The sequence below is a fragment of the Sprattus sprattus genome, assembly GCF_963457725.1.
Source record: "Sprattus sprattus genome assembly, chromosome: 20".
NCBI lineage: Eukaryota > Metazoa > Chordata > Actinopteri > Clupeiformes > Clupeidae > Sprattus > Sprattus sprattus.
This window is the reverse complement of record NC_137918.1, coordinates 26737709-26755208: the sequence shown is the minus strand read 5'-3', so window position 1 is coordinate 26755208 and position 17500 is coordinate 26737709. Positions and strand designations below refer to the sequence as shown.

The 17500-nt window shown below is 42.4% G+C and overlaps 2 protein-coding genes across 3 annotated transcripts in view; both read right to left on the bottom strand.

The window, feature by feature from the left end:
• The window catches only part of LOC308381843 (purine nucleoside phosphorylase-like), a gene marked incomplete at its 5' end in the record, with an annotated part of 40911 nt that overhangs the window by 9904 nt on the left and 13507 nt on the right, over nucleotides 1–17500 (bottom strand). The window contains 2 exons of one of the 2 annotated variants that reach the window (XM_080859461.1): nucleotides 604–773; nucleotides 3295–3323. In XM_080859461.1, the coding sequence (XP_080715587.1) occupies nucleotides 604–773; nucleotides 3295–3323 (199 nt within the window). Of the gene's footprint in view, nucleotides 1–603; nucleotides 774–3294; nucleotides 3324–17500 lie in introns of those variants that run through there. The other variant, XM_080859460.1, reaches the window with a different exon arrangement.
• Nucleotides 10992–15613, bottom strand: LOC308381852 (eukaryotic translation initiation factor 4E-1B-like; the record flags this gene model as incomplete). The annotated part of the gene is made up of 7 exons (XM_080859470.1): nucleotides 10992–11106; nucleotides 11566–11705; nucleotides 12225–12338; nucleotides 13146–13209; nucleotides 14108–14203; nucleotides 15267–15367; nucleotides 15590–15613. 7 exons carry the CDS (start codon nucleotides 15611–15613, stop codon nucleotides 10992–10994), a joined length of 654 nt encoding a protein of 217 aa, XP_080715596.1.

Genomic DNA, 17500 nt, shown 5'->3' with positions numbered 1-17500 from the left:
CTCAAACTCTCTCTCTCACACATACACTTACACACACACACACACACACAAACTCTCTCACACACACACACACACACACACTCAAACTGTCTCTCACACACAGACAGACACACACAAACTCTTTCTTTCTCTCACACATACACACACAAACTGTCTCACACACACACACACACACAAACCGTCTCTCTCTCTCACACAGACACACACACTCAAATTCTCTCTCTATCGCTCACAGACACACACACTCAAACTCTCTCACACACGCACACTTACACATACACAAACTCAAACTCTCTCTCACACACACACACACACACTCAAACTCTCTCTCGCACACACACACCTGTGCTTTTGGGGAACCACCTGGTCCTTCACTCTCTCACACACATTAACACACACAAACACACACAAACACACACACACACACACACACACACACACACACACACACACACACACACACACACACACACACACCTGTGCTTTTGGGGAAGTTGGGGATGTCGCTGTACTTGAAGACCACCTGGTCCTTCACTCTCTCTCACACACATACACACACACACACACACACACACACACACACACACACACACACACACACACCTGTGCTTTTGGGGAAGTTGGGGATGTCGCTGTACTTGAAGACCACCTGGTCCTTGAGCCCGTCTGCCAGGCGTCCCAGCCCCGAGCCGCACACTATACCCACCAGGGGGCGTACCGACAGGCGGCTCGACAGCCAATCAGCTGTGGCCCTGCACTCATCATACGTGTACCTGCAGAGGACAGACACACAGGGAGACGCGGATGAGCTGATGGAGGGATGAAGGATACAAAGAGAGAGAGAGAGAGAGAGAGAGAGAGAGAGAGAGAGAGAGAGAGAGAGAGAAGGGAGATGGAGAGAGATGCTTACATCTTAAAAATGTAAAACTACCATTAAAAGGAAATCCATTACATGCTAGAAGGATTAGCGGAAAGATTGTCATAGAAAAAAAAAGAAAATAATAATAGAGAAATAGATGAAGAACAGAATATCAGTTTAATTCAATAATACGTTCTCACAATTTTAGCTTTAGAAAGTAAGTCATTATTTAATCTCCCACACTTCATTAAACGACTCCAAATCACCAATGCAACTTGTGGACAATAACATGTTCAAGACAGTCCAATAACACATCAATACAGATGCATACAGTCCAATAACACACCAATACAGATGCATTCAGTCCAATAACACAAATGCATTCAGTCCAATAACACACCAATATCGGATGCATTCAGTCCAATAACACACCAATACAGATGCATTCATTCCAATAACACACCAACACAGATGCATTCAGTCCAATAACACACCAACACAGATGCATTCAGTTTAATAGCACACCAATACAGATGCATTCAGTCCAATAACACACCAACACAGATGCATTCAGTCCAATAATACACCAACACAGGGCATTCAGTCCAATAACACACCAATACAGATGCATTCAGTTTAATAACACACCAATACAGGGCATTCAGTCCAAGATGTGTGTGTGTGTGTGTGTGTATGAGTATGAGTATGCTTGTGAGGAAATGCCTGCAGTACCTGTGTGTGTGTGTGTGTGTGTGTGTGTGTGTGTGTGTGTGTGTGTGTGTGTGAGGGCAGCAGTACCTGTTTGTGTGAGTGTGTGTGTGTGTGTGTGTGTGTGTGTGTGTGTGAGTGCTTGTGTTTGTGGATGTGCGTGTATGTGTATGTGTGAGTATGATTGTGTGTGTGGATGTGCGTGTGTGTGAGGGCAGCAGTACCTGTGTGTGTGTGTGTGTGCGTGTGCGTGTGCGTGTTTGTGTGCGTGTGTGTGTGTGTGTGTGTGAGGGCTGGTATTTATAATAATAACACTTAAGGGCGGGGCAGGGCTCTCACCTGACTCATAACTCATGTGTGTGTCTCCAGGTATGACACACGCGCACACACACACACACACACACACACACACACACACACGCACACCACACACGCACAGTCTTCTGCAAATTTACACAGCTCATTTAATCAGCCTATTACCTTTGAGCACGCAATAAGAACGTTTTTTTTTTTTTTCGTTTACTTACACAGACTAGGTAAGTAAATAATAGCCTATAACTATATAAGTATCCTAACCAAGAAACACAGTTTTTACAAACATTTCTAAAATATGAATCATGTGTTTCAAAAACGAAATGTCTGTGTTTTAGACCAATTCAATTAGCTTACCATCTCCTTTGACATCTATTATAAATGTCCTTTCAAATCTTTCTATAGCGCCAAAACAATACAATCGCTTCAAGGAACTTCAAACAGCCGCCGCCTCCCAGTCACAAAGGCACAAAGGCGACAGGGACGAGGGGAAACTCTCTGTGTACAGGAAGAAACTTTGAGCACAACTTTGAGGGTGAATGTACGCCGTTTTGTCGTAGCATTCGCGCGGTTTCGGCCAAGTACACAGTTATTTCCTGACACATAAATACAGAGACTGGGGCATTTCATGGCTGATGGTGGGGAACATCCTGCAAACGTGACGAGGCTCACGGAAAAAGGAGTTAGGCTATGACGCAGACGGGGTGATTTACAGCCGTGAGGTGCACATGTGGAAGAGTATAGACACTTCTGAAATGTCCTTATTAGGCCTTTGAAATTAATTGCATTTGAAAATCACCTCAAAATGTTGCCGATTAACCAACGAGACGAATCTGTGGTCTCGCTTGAAATATTACGTAACGTAACGCAGCGCATTAATGTCCATTGTGGGTTTTCCGCGTTGGCCCGCATCCCTCGCGTGGATTCTGGCACCTCTTGCATCATCCCTTATTGTAATGTACCCCCGTGCGTGGGCATAGACACTCCGAGAACCGGATAAAGCTCATGCCACCGAGGACATCATCGTGTTGAAATGTTAACAATAACGCTAGGCTATTAGGGCTACCTATTGTCCGAAGGCAACAGACCAGTCAAATCACATCGTATCGTGGCAGAATTATTTCGAAACTCCGTTAGTTGAAATCAGTTAATTTGATTGAATTCATATCTTATGTCGCCCTAGAGAACATGTTTCATACTGGTGTTAAAGTGCAACCGGAGTCTTTCCTATCGTGACAGTGTCGTTATCACTTCATAGTCCTTCTATGACATTGAATCCCATCTCCAGTCATTTTTTTTTCCAAACACGTAGTCTATACCCAGCCTACATGAACCCAGATGCATTGGCTAAGGGTTGACCAACATCGTGATAGGATAAATGTTTTATAAAGGTTTATTTAGCTACTAAAACTCACCCAGGCGCAGCGTTGGATTCAGGAAACATTGCGATGGCGTGCTTAGTCCAACGAAGTAAAAACGTAAAAGAGAGGTAAACAAAGTTAAGAAATAAATACTATGAGAAGTGCTTAAATAAAATAAATAACCAATTATCTTAAAATATGCTACTCCGGGTCAATGTAACAGTCTGGTCACGATGTAAGCACTGTTGCGTTCGGGACTTGGGTGTTTGCAGTTGTCGGCATCATTTCCACGCCCATGGAATTACGTAGTGAAATTAGAACGAAACCATTGGTTAAGAACGCAGGCGTTGGTTTAGCGTCAGGACACATAACTTTGAAGTAAATGGTACAGTAAGCACATGCTTCTCTCTCACGCACATGTTGGGGACACCGGTAGTTACAATTCTTTGTTTGGCCTTGTTGCCAAAAACTTAATCTAGTAACATACACAAATTGTCTCTGTATTTACTTACTGTATTCCACTACTGACATTCACTACATTTTCATGGAAATGACAGAAAAAGTACGTTGTAGCCTTCACAGCGTTTGTTTTCAAAATGTCAAACATCATGACCGAAATCTTATTAGCATTATGAGTATTGACATTATCTTAAATTAAGCGTTTTCCGCTCCGTTCACGCCCATTATAAGAAAAAGTCTTAACGCGATCATTTTTTTTTTTTTCTTTGATAGAAGATGGTGCTTTTGGCATGTGAGACGTCTGACAAATTCGGTGATGACGGGACGCTGTTTTGCAACATGGAGACACATTTAGTCTTTTCCCTAACGGGGGTCCTCGGAGAGGAAAATGCTTAATGGAAAATAATGTCAATATTACGACACGATAATACTAATTTTAAGATAATAAGATTTCGGTTGTGATTGTTGGAATGACATTTAAAAAAAAAAAACGCTGTCTACAGCGTACTTGTTCTCATTGGTATTGTCAAAGGAGAGGAATGTCAAAGAAGATGTATGTGTATGTTTAGGTTTGAATCTATGTAGGCTTTTAAAAATTAGCATACAGTTTTCCTTAAATATTACTTTAACAGGGAGGAGTGGGAACGTTGGAATGGAACTATGTTTGTGTGATTATAATGTGTGTGATATGAGTGTGTGTTTGATTATGTAATCAGGTAGTATCCTTGAAGGAGAAGTCTGGGAAACTTAAACAAACCCAAGGCCAAACACCCAACCCAGAGATCTAGCCATACACACACACACACACACACACACACACACACAAGGAATAGATCTAGCCACACACATACACACACACACACACACACACACACACACACACACACACACACACACACACACACACACAGGGAATAGATCTAGCCACACACATTCACACACACAGGTAATAGATCTAGCCATACACACACACAGGAATAGATCTAGCCATAGCCATACACGCACACACACACGCACACACACACACACACACATACACACATACACACACACACACAAACACAGGGAATAGATCTAGCCATACACACACACAGGGAATAGATCTAGCCATAGCCATACACGCACACACACACAAACACACACACAAACACACACACACACACACATACACACACACACACACACAGGGAATAGATCTAGCCATACACACACACACATACAGTCCTGCCAGTGGTGGTCCGTCAGGGCCTTCAAGGCCTTCTCTGCTGGCCTAAACATCATCAGAAAATAAATGTGATAAAATAAATTTAATTTTAATATTTTCTTTTCATGTATTAAATTATTCCCCATAGTCCATTATCTTCATTTCATAGCTTCCAGCGTTGTTAATTTATGTTAGAGCTTTCATCCAATCATATTTCAGCTATCATGTGTTGCCACGCTCGGAGAAATCTTCCCCGAGAACAGAAATCTTCCCTGAGGCCTTCAGAATTCACATTGAAGGCCCGTGTACATCTGATTGGTTGTCACAACTGGCTGTTTCAGTTCATTTAAGTTGAATGAACTGAAACAGACAGTTGTGACAACCAATCAGATTTCGAGTTGGCGACACTGGGCCTTCTAGAAGGCCCGGAAGATTTCTTTCCTCGCGTTGAACGTGACACGTAAACGTCCTTTGATTGGATACTGAGGCAGACCGGTGCAGTGCTTCAGTGCTCAGTAGCTGGCTAATGCGAAAACGACGTACATCGGTTTCAATGCTTATTATGCTAGTTGTTTCAATTGGTAAGACTAAATATAATTACATTAACCAACTAAAATAAACTAGTTTACACCAACTTGATAATTCCAGTTTTTGATACAATTACAACGCCATTTTCAAGACGGAACTTTCAAGAAAAACTGGATATCGTGAGGATGGGAAGTTTAATGAAACTGCTTTGCAGGTGGGACAATGTGGACAAACTTGTTAAAGCTTACATAGGCTACTTTCGGTGGACTTAATAAAACTTTGTAGACTAATCCCTGAAAATCGCCTTTTATTTTTAAGTTGTGACAGTAATATCCAAGCGATCATATAACTGAGAGTTTACTACTCTTAATGTATTGTTAATACGGGTGTATTGATTTTAAATGCTCCGGAAATATTAATAAAGTCTGTTGTACTCGACTATGTTAAGGTGATGCAATGCTCACTTATACTGCCTTTCTGTATATAATGGTTCGAGAGCCATGGCGTCATAATGATGGTATTAGGAGGTGGATTCACTCAGTTTAACATCGTGTAGGACATCGCTGAAGGCCCAGTCGTGAAATGCACGGACCGCCACTGAGTCCTGCTCACCATTATTGGCACCCCTAGTGCAAACAGGCTATGATAAAATATGTATTTGCTGTTTATCCTCTTGGTCTTCCATTCAAAATATTCATAAATATCTTACCTTTCTATTGAGGTAAAATTATTGAAAGAATGTTTTTTTTTTTTACATTAAATAAATATTTTTTCTCCAAAACATGTGTGCCACAGTTATTGGCACCCCTTAATTACATGTTTTGTGCAGCCTCCCTTTGCCAAAATAACAGCTCTGAGTCTTCTCCTATAATGCCTGATGAGGTTGGTGAACACATGGCACGGGATCTAACACCATTCCTACATACAGTATCTGTCCAGATTATGAGGTCAACGCTTGTAGACTCGGCTTCAGCTCATCCCACAGATTTTCTATGGGGTTTAGGTCGGGGGACTGTTATGGCCATGGCAAAACCTTTATTCTGCGGTCGGTGAACCATTTTTGTGTCGATTTTGAGGTATGCTTTGGATCATTGTCCTGCTGGAAGGTCCAACCACGGCCCATTTTAAGGCTTACTGGAGGGGGCTGTTAGGTTTTCATTTAATATCTGCTGGTATTTGATGGAGTCCATGATACCATGTATCCTAACAAGATGTCCAGGGCCTTTGGAAGAAAATCAACATCAAAGATCCGCCACCATACTTCACAGTGGGTATGGGGTGCTTTTCTGTATGGCTATCTTTCTGTCTACGCCAAACCCACCTTTGTTGTTTGTTGCCAAAAAGCTTTATTTTGGGCTCATCTGACCATTTTACTCGGTCCCATTGAAAGTCTGACTTACATTTGGCAAACTGTAGGCACTTTAGTTTGTTGTTGATTGACAGCAGAGGCTTTTTTCTGGCAACCCTCCAAAACAACCTGTGGTGATGTAGGTGGCGTCTGATGGTAGTTTTGGAGACTTTCTGACCCCAAGACTCAACTAATGTCTGCAATTCTCCAGCTGTGATCCTTGGAGAATATTTTGCCAGTCGAACCATCCTCCTCACGGTGCGCGGGGTCTATGTTCACACACGTCGTCTTTCAGGCTGATTCTTAACATCTCCTGACGCTTTAAACTTCTTTATTATTTCCATGGTAGTGGAAATGGGTATTTTCAACTGTTCAGAGATTTTCTTGTGTCCATTTCTTGATTTGTGCAGCTCAACCACTTTTCATCGCACATCGTCACTGTGTTCTTGGGTATTTCCCATTGTGATGAATGACTTATGGAATTTGGCCTGTGTCACCTCATATTTGTACAGTCAGTGGAACAGGAAGTCATGGTTAACCTCTTAAGAGTTCATAATTAAACAGGTGAACTTAAAAATGTAAAACATGACTGGAAATATACTTCAGTTAGATTTCAATTATAAGATTTTTCTAGGGGTGCCAATAATAGTGGCACACATGTTTTTGGGAAAAATATTTATTTAATCTCAACAGTTGTTTTTTCTTTCAATAATTTTACTTCAATGAAAAGGTAAGATTTTTGTGAATATTTTGAGTGAAAGACTAAGAGGAAAAACAGCAAAGACATATATTTTCATAGCCTGTTTGCTCATATTCACTATGGGTGCCAATAATAGTGAGTGGGACTGTACACACACACAGGGAATAGATCTAGCCATACGCACACAACATATTTGTTACGTGCACGGCTCACATGCATGAAACTTAAAGGGGAGGCCACGCAGAATTTATGATAATAATAATATATAAGTTATTTATTAAATGGAACAGGGTTATATTTATCTATTAATTATAAGCAAGCGTGTGGTGAAGTGTTGTCAGTGTTGTGAATTGAAACCAAAGATGTAATGTAAAGTCAGAACATGTGAATGAAAATGTCCAAAACCAGCGAGGACTCCAAATCCAATCTCTATCAACGACCAACCATTACCAAATGCCGGGAATCCAAAGCCCTCCCGTCGTCCGGCCTCTCCCATTCAACCAAGAGTACACCTGTTTCCAATCACCTGCGGTAGAGACAGACACAGAACAGGACTGCAAATCTCACAGGGCAGGGCGAGTCAGACATCCACATTTTGAAACCCATATAAAAAAAAATCTAAATTAAACACTTAAGAAACATTGCTAAGGTGCAACCGTTTCTCTCTCAGGCGTACCCTGAAAGACTGATACATGCTTTTAGCACGAGCAGGCTAGACAACTGTTACTCGCTTTTGTCTGGTCTACCAAAAAAAAGCCATTAGTCAATTACAAATAAAACAGAATACAGAACCGTTTCAGAATAGATTTTAAGATTCTTTTACTAGTCTATATATTATTCCATAGTCTTGCACCTGAATATATGTCAGACATGCTCTCAAGGTACACACCCAGTAGATCCCTGAGGTCTTTTTGGCACTGAACTCTTAACAGTTAACGTCACACACGTCAGTCACACACGTCACACACGTCACAGCCCAGGACACGTCACACACGTCAGTCACACACGTCACACACGTCAGTCACAGCCCCCTATAGAGGGAAGACGCTCACAGGTGCCAGATTTCCTCCCTGGGTTCCTAAGGCAGGGCTCTCAAGTGTCACGCATTGAGCGTGACAGTCACTCATTTCGGTCTTTTGTCACGCACTCCCGCCACACTTCGTATTTCTCACGCTGAAAAAAAACCTGGGCTATTTAATGTGCCACAGCACGCAAACATGACCTGGTCGCGCTGCCCTCACTATGGAGGAATCAAGGAAAGCACGTCTCACCGAATCCCCTGCAGTTCTTCCGTAAGGTGCCACTTATCAGCCAATCAAAAAAAAGAAATGGGCTACACAATAGCCAATCAGAAAAAAAACGTATATTTTGTAACTGGGTAAGATTTAATCCAGCAACCAATGAAAATAAAGCATCCTGGAATTGCGCGCGATTGATCTTGAAGTGATCCATGTCACCAGTTCACCCAATCACTAGACTGTCCTTTTTGCCTATGTTAACGACGTTTGTAGCAGTGACGAGCGGTCAGAGGAGGCAGATCATATATTCATATTTCTCTACTAATCTGTGGTATGGGTGTAATTTCTGCATCATTCCGATTATTTCGAGCATTTTTATTATCAAAATTGCTGAATTTGCGCATTTCCAGAAAACAGGGACGTGCGGTCAGGTGAAGCAGAAGCATTAGTGTCTATGGGCAAGTGAGGCAGTGCCTATATATTTCTAAACTGCAAATTCAAAACTGTGTCCGAGTTGGGTAAAAGGTCATTTGAATTAGCATCCCACCACGGTAGTTATATTTTCCCTAGACAAAATGAAATGGGTCCATATCATTGGTGGGAGGGCTACATACGCTACCTTGTAACTATTAATATCTTATTTGACACGGTGTAAAAGTTCAATTAGCACACCGGTTGTACGTTTAGCTGTAGGCCTATAGCCTCTTAAAAGTCTGTTGAGTATTGAGCCGCTTAACTTCTTATAATAAAATAAATTAAAAAAAACTTTTAAAAGTAATAGTATTAGACAATAAAACATAAGTGTTTTTTCAGTTCTGGTCAGATGACAATTTTTAAACCATAGGCATATATATACATGTATGAAATGTATACATTTCATTTTTTTTTTTAAAAACAACTAGAGAACCTCACAGCACCTCACTGGCTTGTATGCCTTTGTCTGTGATTCGTCTAATAAAAGTACGCAAACTTTGCAAAAATGTAATAAATATAGGTTTGTTTTGCTTGTATTATGTCTTGTCCTGTCTTACTTGCACCCCATGGCCTTCAAATCAAAGTCTTCCAAATCAAAATGCTTTTCAGTTATTTTTGTCTTTTTCAGACATTAAGACATTTAACACAATGCCACAATGAATGACCTCAGCATCAGAGATGTCTCACCTCATGATTGGCACCTATCTTCCTGCATCCTAAACAAGACGCTCACTGCCAGGTGCCAAGCTTACTCCCTGCGTGCCTAAACTTTAAATATCGCTACTGGCACACAGTGTTCTGCACACACACACACACACACACACACACAGTGTTCTGCAGACACACACACACACACAGTGTTCTGCAGACACACACACACACACACACACAGTGTTCTGCAGACACAGCTAAACACACAACCACACATTGTTTTTTGCAAAGTATGGATAAAACACAATTCAGAAGCAAGTCTATTATGCCAGGCACAATTCAGCGCAAACCAGCCTATGACAGAACACACACACACACACACACACACACACACACACACACACACACACACACACACACACACACACACCTGTGACAGAAGACTTAGAAACGCTCAACTACAGATATGGCGCCCTCTTCTGGTTGGACTGATTTAGCCAGAGAAAGAAATGGCAAGAAACTGTGAAACAAAGAGGAAAAAAAAGATGTTTGTATACATTTGCCGGCTTAGTTTTTTTACTTTTCTTTTCCTTATCGACACATAAAAATGTTCCCAGACGTTTGAAAATCAGTACACAGGAGTCGCCATAAATATTAGCAAATAATTATTTATTGATTGATTTGCTGATTTAGCAAATGAAGTCATTGCAAATGAACCAACTCCAAAAACAACGTCTGACCAACGAGGCAAACAAAAACAGATCAAGAAGGTAAATAAACTGAGCTCCGTTTCTCAGACGTTTGGTTACAATATACATTCTGAGATCTCCCAAAACCACAAAAACTATAAATGAAAAGGGTTAGAAAAAAATAAAAAAAGGATACAATTTCAGTATCTAGTCCATCAAGTTATGCTTGCTGGCTTTATAGAATTGGAATCAACTAAATCAAGCTGTGGCCATTTTCCAAAGTGCATTCAATTTTCAAGCTTCACCTGGAGGAGGTCAAGCTAGAGTAATTCAAAGATAGAAAGACTCGTGCATGTAGATGCAGACACACACACGAACACACACACACACACACACACACACACACTATCTCTTGCATACAAAAACTCAATAACTCAAACACAGCTGTCCAGAATCCTCCTCAGACTACAAATTTGTTGCGAGTGGAAGAGTTGCTCTTGGTGGCCGTGTCTGCGTGCGCCTGGTACCCGATGGCCAGCGTGTCCGACAGTCCGAGCTGGCTCTTGAACACGCGCCTGACCGGGGGAAACACACACACACACACACACACACACACACACTTCAGACATATTTTTCAGAAATACTTATCCCTGCACTTCTTGCACTCTCCACTTCTTCTATGCACTATTGTTTTAACAATTCACAGCTCCTGTATATACTTTCTTAAACTTCATAGACCATTGCACTGTTTGTTTTTGTATTGTGTTTTGTATTGTGTTGTAATGTATATTTGGTGTTGTATTGTGTTGTAATGTATATTTTGTGTAAGCACACTGAGAGCCAGGTCAAATTCCTTGTTTGTGCAAACTTAATTGGCCAATAAAATCTGATTCTGATCAAATCTGATTCTGAGACCTCAGCTCAGCTTTCAACACTTCAGACCTCAGCTTTCATTGCACTGAAGACCAGTGGGTAGATGTGATGGGGAGCGGCGTGCCCTACAGCATGCGTAGTCACGTCTGTGTGTCACTCACCCAATCTCTCGGACAGCTGCAGCCCTCTCTGCGTTGGCGGTCCACGCGGCGATCTTGTCTCCTTTGGCACGGACGTTGATGACCACACCACACACATCGCTGCTATGCTCACCGAAACCCTCTCCAATGAGGCAGAGCAGCTACACACACACACACACACACACACACACACACACACACACACACACACACGGTGAAACTTTCAAAGTGATTATGGGCATACAACCAGGCATTAAAAATCACAAATGCACACTTTTCCGTCTATAATCTCTGTCGGCTACATGTGATGCACAACATTTCATAAGAGATACGTGACTGCCTATGGTTGAATATTTAATCAGACAATTATGCTTAAAATGTGTTAAGTGTGTTAATCACAGAGAGGCTCCACAGTCAGGGGTGTGTGTAGAGAAGTGTGTGTGTAGACAGGTATGTGTCCACAGGTGTGTGTGTGTAGAGAGGTGTGTGTGTAGACAGGTATGTGTCCACGGGTGTGTGTGTGTGTGTGTGTAGACAGGTATGTGTCCACAGGTGTGTGTGTGTGTGCAGAGAGGTATGTGTCCACGAGTGTGTGTGTGTGTGTGTGTGTAGACAGGTATGTGTCCACAGGTGTGTGTGTGCAGAGAGGTGTGTGTGGACAGGTGTGTGTGTGTCTTTACCGTCTCCAGCCAAAACTTGTCCAGGTCCGTATGCCTCTGCTGCTTGGCTACGGTCACCAGCCAGCGGCCGCCTGCCTTGTTGCTCCGGTCCTCCCACATCGGCTTGATGCCATGCTGCAGACAACCACAGACACAGACACAGACACAGACACACACACACACACACAGACACACACAGACACACCAAAATAACAGAATAGTCAAACACAAAAGCACCCTGAAAACAGAAGTCTCACACGCACCCTAAAAAACAGAAGTCACACACACACACACAAAACAGAATAGATACACACACACACACACACACCCTGAAAACAGAATAGTCACACACACACACACACACACACACACACACACACACACTCACCCTGAAAACAGAATATAGTCACACACACACACTCACCTTGAAAACAGAAGTCACACACACACACTCATTCTGAAAACAGAATAGTCACACACACACTCACCCTGAAAACAGCATAGTCACACACACACACACACAAAACAGAATAGATACACACACACACACACACACCCTGAAAACAGAATAGTCACACACACACACACACACACACACACACACACTCACACACACTCACCCTGAAAACAGAATATAGTCACACACACACACTCACCTTGAAAACAGAAGTCACACACACACACTCATTCTGAAAACAGAATAGTCACACACACACACACACACTGATAACAGAATAGTCACACACACACACACACACACACACACACACTCACCCTGAAAACAGCATAGTCACACACACACACACACACACACTGAAAACAGAATAGTCACTCACACACTCACCCTGAAAACAGAAGTCACAGACACACTCACCCTGAAAACAGAATAGTCACACACACACTCACACACACACTCACACACACACACACACACACACCCACCCTGAAAACAGAATAGTCACAGCCCGAGGAGAGCTTGCTGGGGAGCTGGATGTTGTTGTACAACCTGAGGAGGAGGAGACAGAAAAATATCAGCTGAAGACAGACACACACACACACACACACACACACACACACACACACACACACTCAGCTGAGAGTGAGGAGGGGGAGATAGATCGTGCATGAGCGACAGGAGAGAGAAAGAGAGAGAGTGTGTGAGCGAGAGAGGAGTGAGAAAGAGAGAGTGTGTGTGCAAGAGAGGAGAAGAGAGAGGAGAGAGAGTGTGTGAGCGAGAGAGGACCAGGAGAGAGAGAATGTGTGTGCAAGAGAGGAGTGTGGAGGGTGAGAAAGAAAGAAAGAAAGAAAGAAAGAAAGAAAGAAAGAAAGAGAGAGAGAGTGAGTGTGTGTGTGTGAGAGAGAGAGAGGAGTGAGGAGGGGCAGAAAGAAAGGGAGTGTGTGTGAGCGAGAGAGGAGAAGAGAGAAAAGAGAGAGAAAGAGAGAGAAAGAGATTGTGTCAGAGAGGATTGAGGAGGGAGAAAAAGGGAGAGTGATTGTGTGTGAGAGCATGTGAGCGAGAGAGGAGTGAGGAGGGTGAGAGAGAGGAGTGAGAGTGTGAGCAAGAGAAGAGTGAGGAGAAGGGAGGGAGAGAGAGAGAGAGAGAGAGAGAGAGAGAGAGAGAGAGAGAGAGTGTGTGTGAGCGAGAGAGTGTGTGAGCGAGAGAGGAGTGAGGATGGTGAGACAGAGAGAGAAAGAGTGTGAGCAAGAGAGGAATGAGGAGGGGGAGAGAGAGAGAGTGAGTGTGAGCAAGAGAAGACTGAGGAGAAGGGAGAGAGAAAGAAGGGAGAGAGAGAGAGTGTGTGAGTGGGAGAGGAGTGAGGAGGGGGAGAAAGAGAGAGAAAGAGTGTGTGAGAGAGAGGAGTGAGAGAAATAGGTGTGTGAGTGTGTGTCTCGTCTGGTCTTACGCCCAAAAGTCCTCCACAGTATTGAAGGTGGTGATGAGACGGAGGTTCTCCTGCCAGGTCCTACGCTTGTCATTCTTGAAGAACCACACACCCCAACTACAGGAACACACACACACACACACACACACACACACACACACACACACACACAAACAACAGGGAAGACTGAGATGACCGGAGAGAGAGAGAGGGAGAGGAGCCACGTCACCGTTACCAAGACAACTGATGACAATATTCACTTACACTCCATTCCAGAATTTCCCCACGGGATTTATTTAAGCAATAAGCCCCAAGAGGCCGTGCTTTGCGCTGATTTTAGAACAGGTAAGGGAGTTGTTAGGCACGACGCGAAGCGGAGTGCCGTTAAACCCCCTTACCTGTTCTAAAATCAGCGCAAAGCACGGACTCGCGGGGCTTATTGCTTTTCTAAACCTGTTACTACACATATTTGAAATGGTTTCATAAATAAAGACAATTCAATTTAAGAAACAATAGTTTAATGATAAACCGTCATTCTTCCGCCACTAAAAATTATAGTTCCTAAATAAATCGTTGCCACGCAACCCTTGAAGCAACGCAACAGCCAGATGGAACACTGGGTATGAAATGCGCTATATGAATGCCTTGCCATTCGCTGCGCAGTAATATGGAATGTAATCAGGTCAAATTGTAAGGTAATGCTGGATTTTACAACGGCTTTTAGCCAATCACAATCAAGGATTTGAACAATCAGGTTTAGAATAAGTATTTATTTATCTATCTATCTATCTATCTATCTATTCTGGGTCCATTATCAAGAAACACAGATGTGATAGACAAAGAGCTGGGATAAGTAAGGACACAAGAAAGGCAAAATGAAGGAGTGGAAGATTAGACAAAAAAAGGATGAAAACTGATGGACTTGAGTCAAATGAGAGAAGAGAGGAAAAGAATAAAACAGTGAGAAGAAAGACAATAAAACCGAAACGAGAATAGCTCTACACTTCCACGCGCTGGGCAGGCTTAAGGTGGGATACCACTGAACAAACTACGCACATGTGCCCAACTACCATCAACTTTGAACTAGTTATGTTTTAAATTAAATAAGCCTAACAAATTACCACAAGATGGTGTGTGCTGTAGGCCTACGTAACTTATCCTCAAATCGACAAGTACACACCTGTTTTGTAGAGGATGCTTCACAGGTGGCGACTTCACAAGGACAGTCTTTTCTTTGATGGTAGCAGTAGTCTTTTTCTTGGTAACGAATGCACTCCGTGGCTACAATAGAGGAGAGGGCGAAATGTAACAACTCAAATTAAGGGCTAACTAATATGTAGTCTGCTGACCGGGTTCATTACATCAGCAGGTTAGCATTGCCCCAGCAAACTCCAAACATTTTCCTTAAATTGTTGATAGACTAAAGTCACCTGTTTTAAAGGTCATGGAAGTGAAAACTTTTCAATAAACCCAGAGAAGCGCTTCATTATCTTTCTATCTTACCAGATGAACTGCAGCCGATGCCATTTTACAGATTTTTGCGGATGATTTTGGGAATCAGAAAACATTCGAAAGATGGGCCAAGTTGTCCTCAAACTGAAGGCCCCACGTTGCTTGTCGTAGTTTTTCCGGGTTAATTAGATTGCGTTTCGGATCAATTTCCAAATGAAAATGTAATATGTAAGAATTTAAATGTCCACATTTAACAATGGACACATGAATGAACGTGCCCGTCTCAAATATCATATCAGAGTAATTCAAAATATATATTATTAAATTTCGCCCCATGACAAGGGAATGTTCAAGGCTCATGTATAGGTCACAGGTTTGCATAGTCCTAGAGTTAAAACATATGTATATTCTGTTATGTTAAGATTAACAACCTGTAAACACTCGTGCTGTAATGATTATACAATTAATTATCGCACAACGTTTGCGATTTAATATCATGGAGGTCAAATCACAGTTGACGTTCGTTGGTTAAACCAGTAGATGGAGACAATGCTCTTGAACATTTTCCCAAGACCAAATTCTGTCCTGGCGCAGTTCACTGCCGACGATAGATAGCCACCACGCAAAACAACAGAAGAAAAAAATGGGAAGAAAACACATCACGAAGGCTAACCTATGCCTTCATAAGATATGGCTACCCTTCTGCCTGTTCCCTTTATTTACTCAGCGTGTGAACTGTTAGGCTGAAGGCAGTGGTGAAGTGGTCCCTGGAGAAGTGGGTATACTCAAAAAAAAAAATAAGCAGCCCATACAGTACAGGATAAACACCATGTTTTGAGAAGTGAGTATACTCAATGCTGACTGAAAAATAAGTGGGTATACTCCGTATACCTGCGTATACCCTGGACTACACCAGTGGCTGAAGGTTTTATCGTTTCGTTTATTCTTTTTGGACTTGAGAAAAGTGTTGGACAACAACCTTGGGACTCAGATGTGATATTGTGCTAGGTAGTGTTGGGCAGTAACCCTTTACTCAGCAACATATTAGGCTTCCACCTGAGTAACTAGCAGTGTAAAGGATTACAATTGCCTAAACAGTTAAAATTATGCATTAATTAATCCAATAAAACCGCTGTTTGTGTGTGTGGTGTGAGTGTGTGTGTGTGTGTGTGTGTGTGTGTGTGTGTGTGTGTGTGTGTGTGTGTGTGTGTGTGTGTGTGTGCGTGTGTGCCTATGTGAGTGAGTGTGTATGAGTGTGTAAATGTGTGAGTGATGTATGTGTGTGTGTGTGTGTGTGTGTGCGCGCGCCCGTGCATGTGCCTATGTGAGTGAGTGTGTATGTGTGTGTGTGTGTGCCTATTTGTCTATGTGTTGCTTTTTGTCCTAGGTAGGATATCTTAGGATAACAACCATGAGTATAGAATCTGTATTTTCTATCAAATCTATGATGCAGACTAGTTTTACTGTTAAACATACTTCGATTGACACTCTTTTAAAGACCTAATAAGACAGTGCTGTTTTGTCAATAATAGGCTAATAGGGTTGAGTCATAATTGTATTGGTGCCTGCTAGTAAATTACGTGTTGCTACCACCAGAGGATGGCGGGGACGCCCCTAAAAGCAGTTTACCAACTGCCATTAATCAGCACAATGACACCTGTGTACTGCTGTGAGATTAGATGATGCTGTACTGATGACACCTGTGTGCTGCTGTGATACATAGATGCTGCTGTACCGATGACATGTGAAAATCCACCAGCCTTACGGATAAAAAGTGTGTGTGTGCATTTTGCTTGAAATGCCCATCCCTGGTATATAATGGTGCCTACTCACTTCACAAACACAATAGGAATGGAGTTGGAAAACACAAACCGAAACAAATTAAAAAAGTGGCATTGAAAGAATTCATCAAACGGTCAGAGCGACGACATAGCCGAGAATCTGCTCCATGTGGGGATCTTT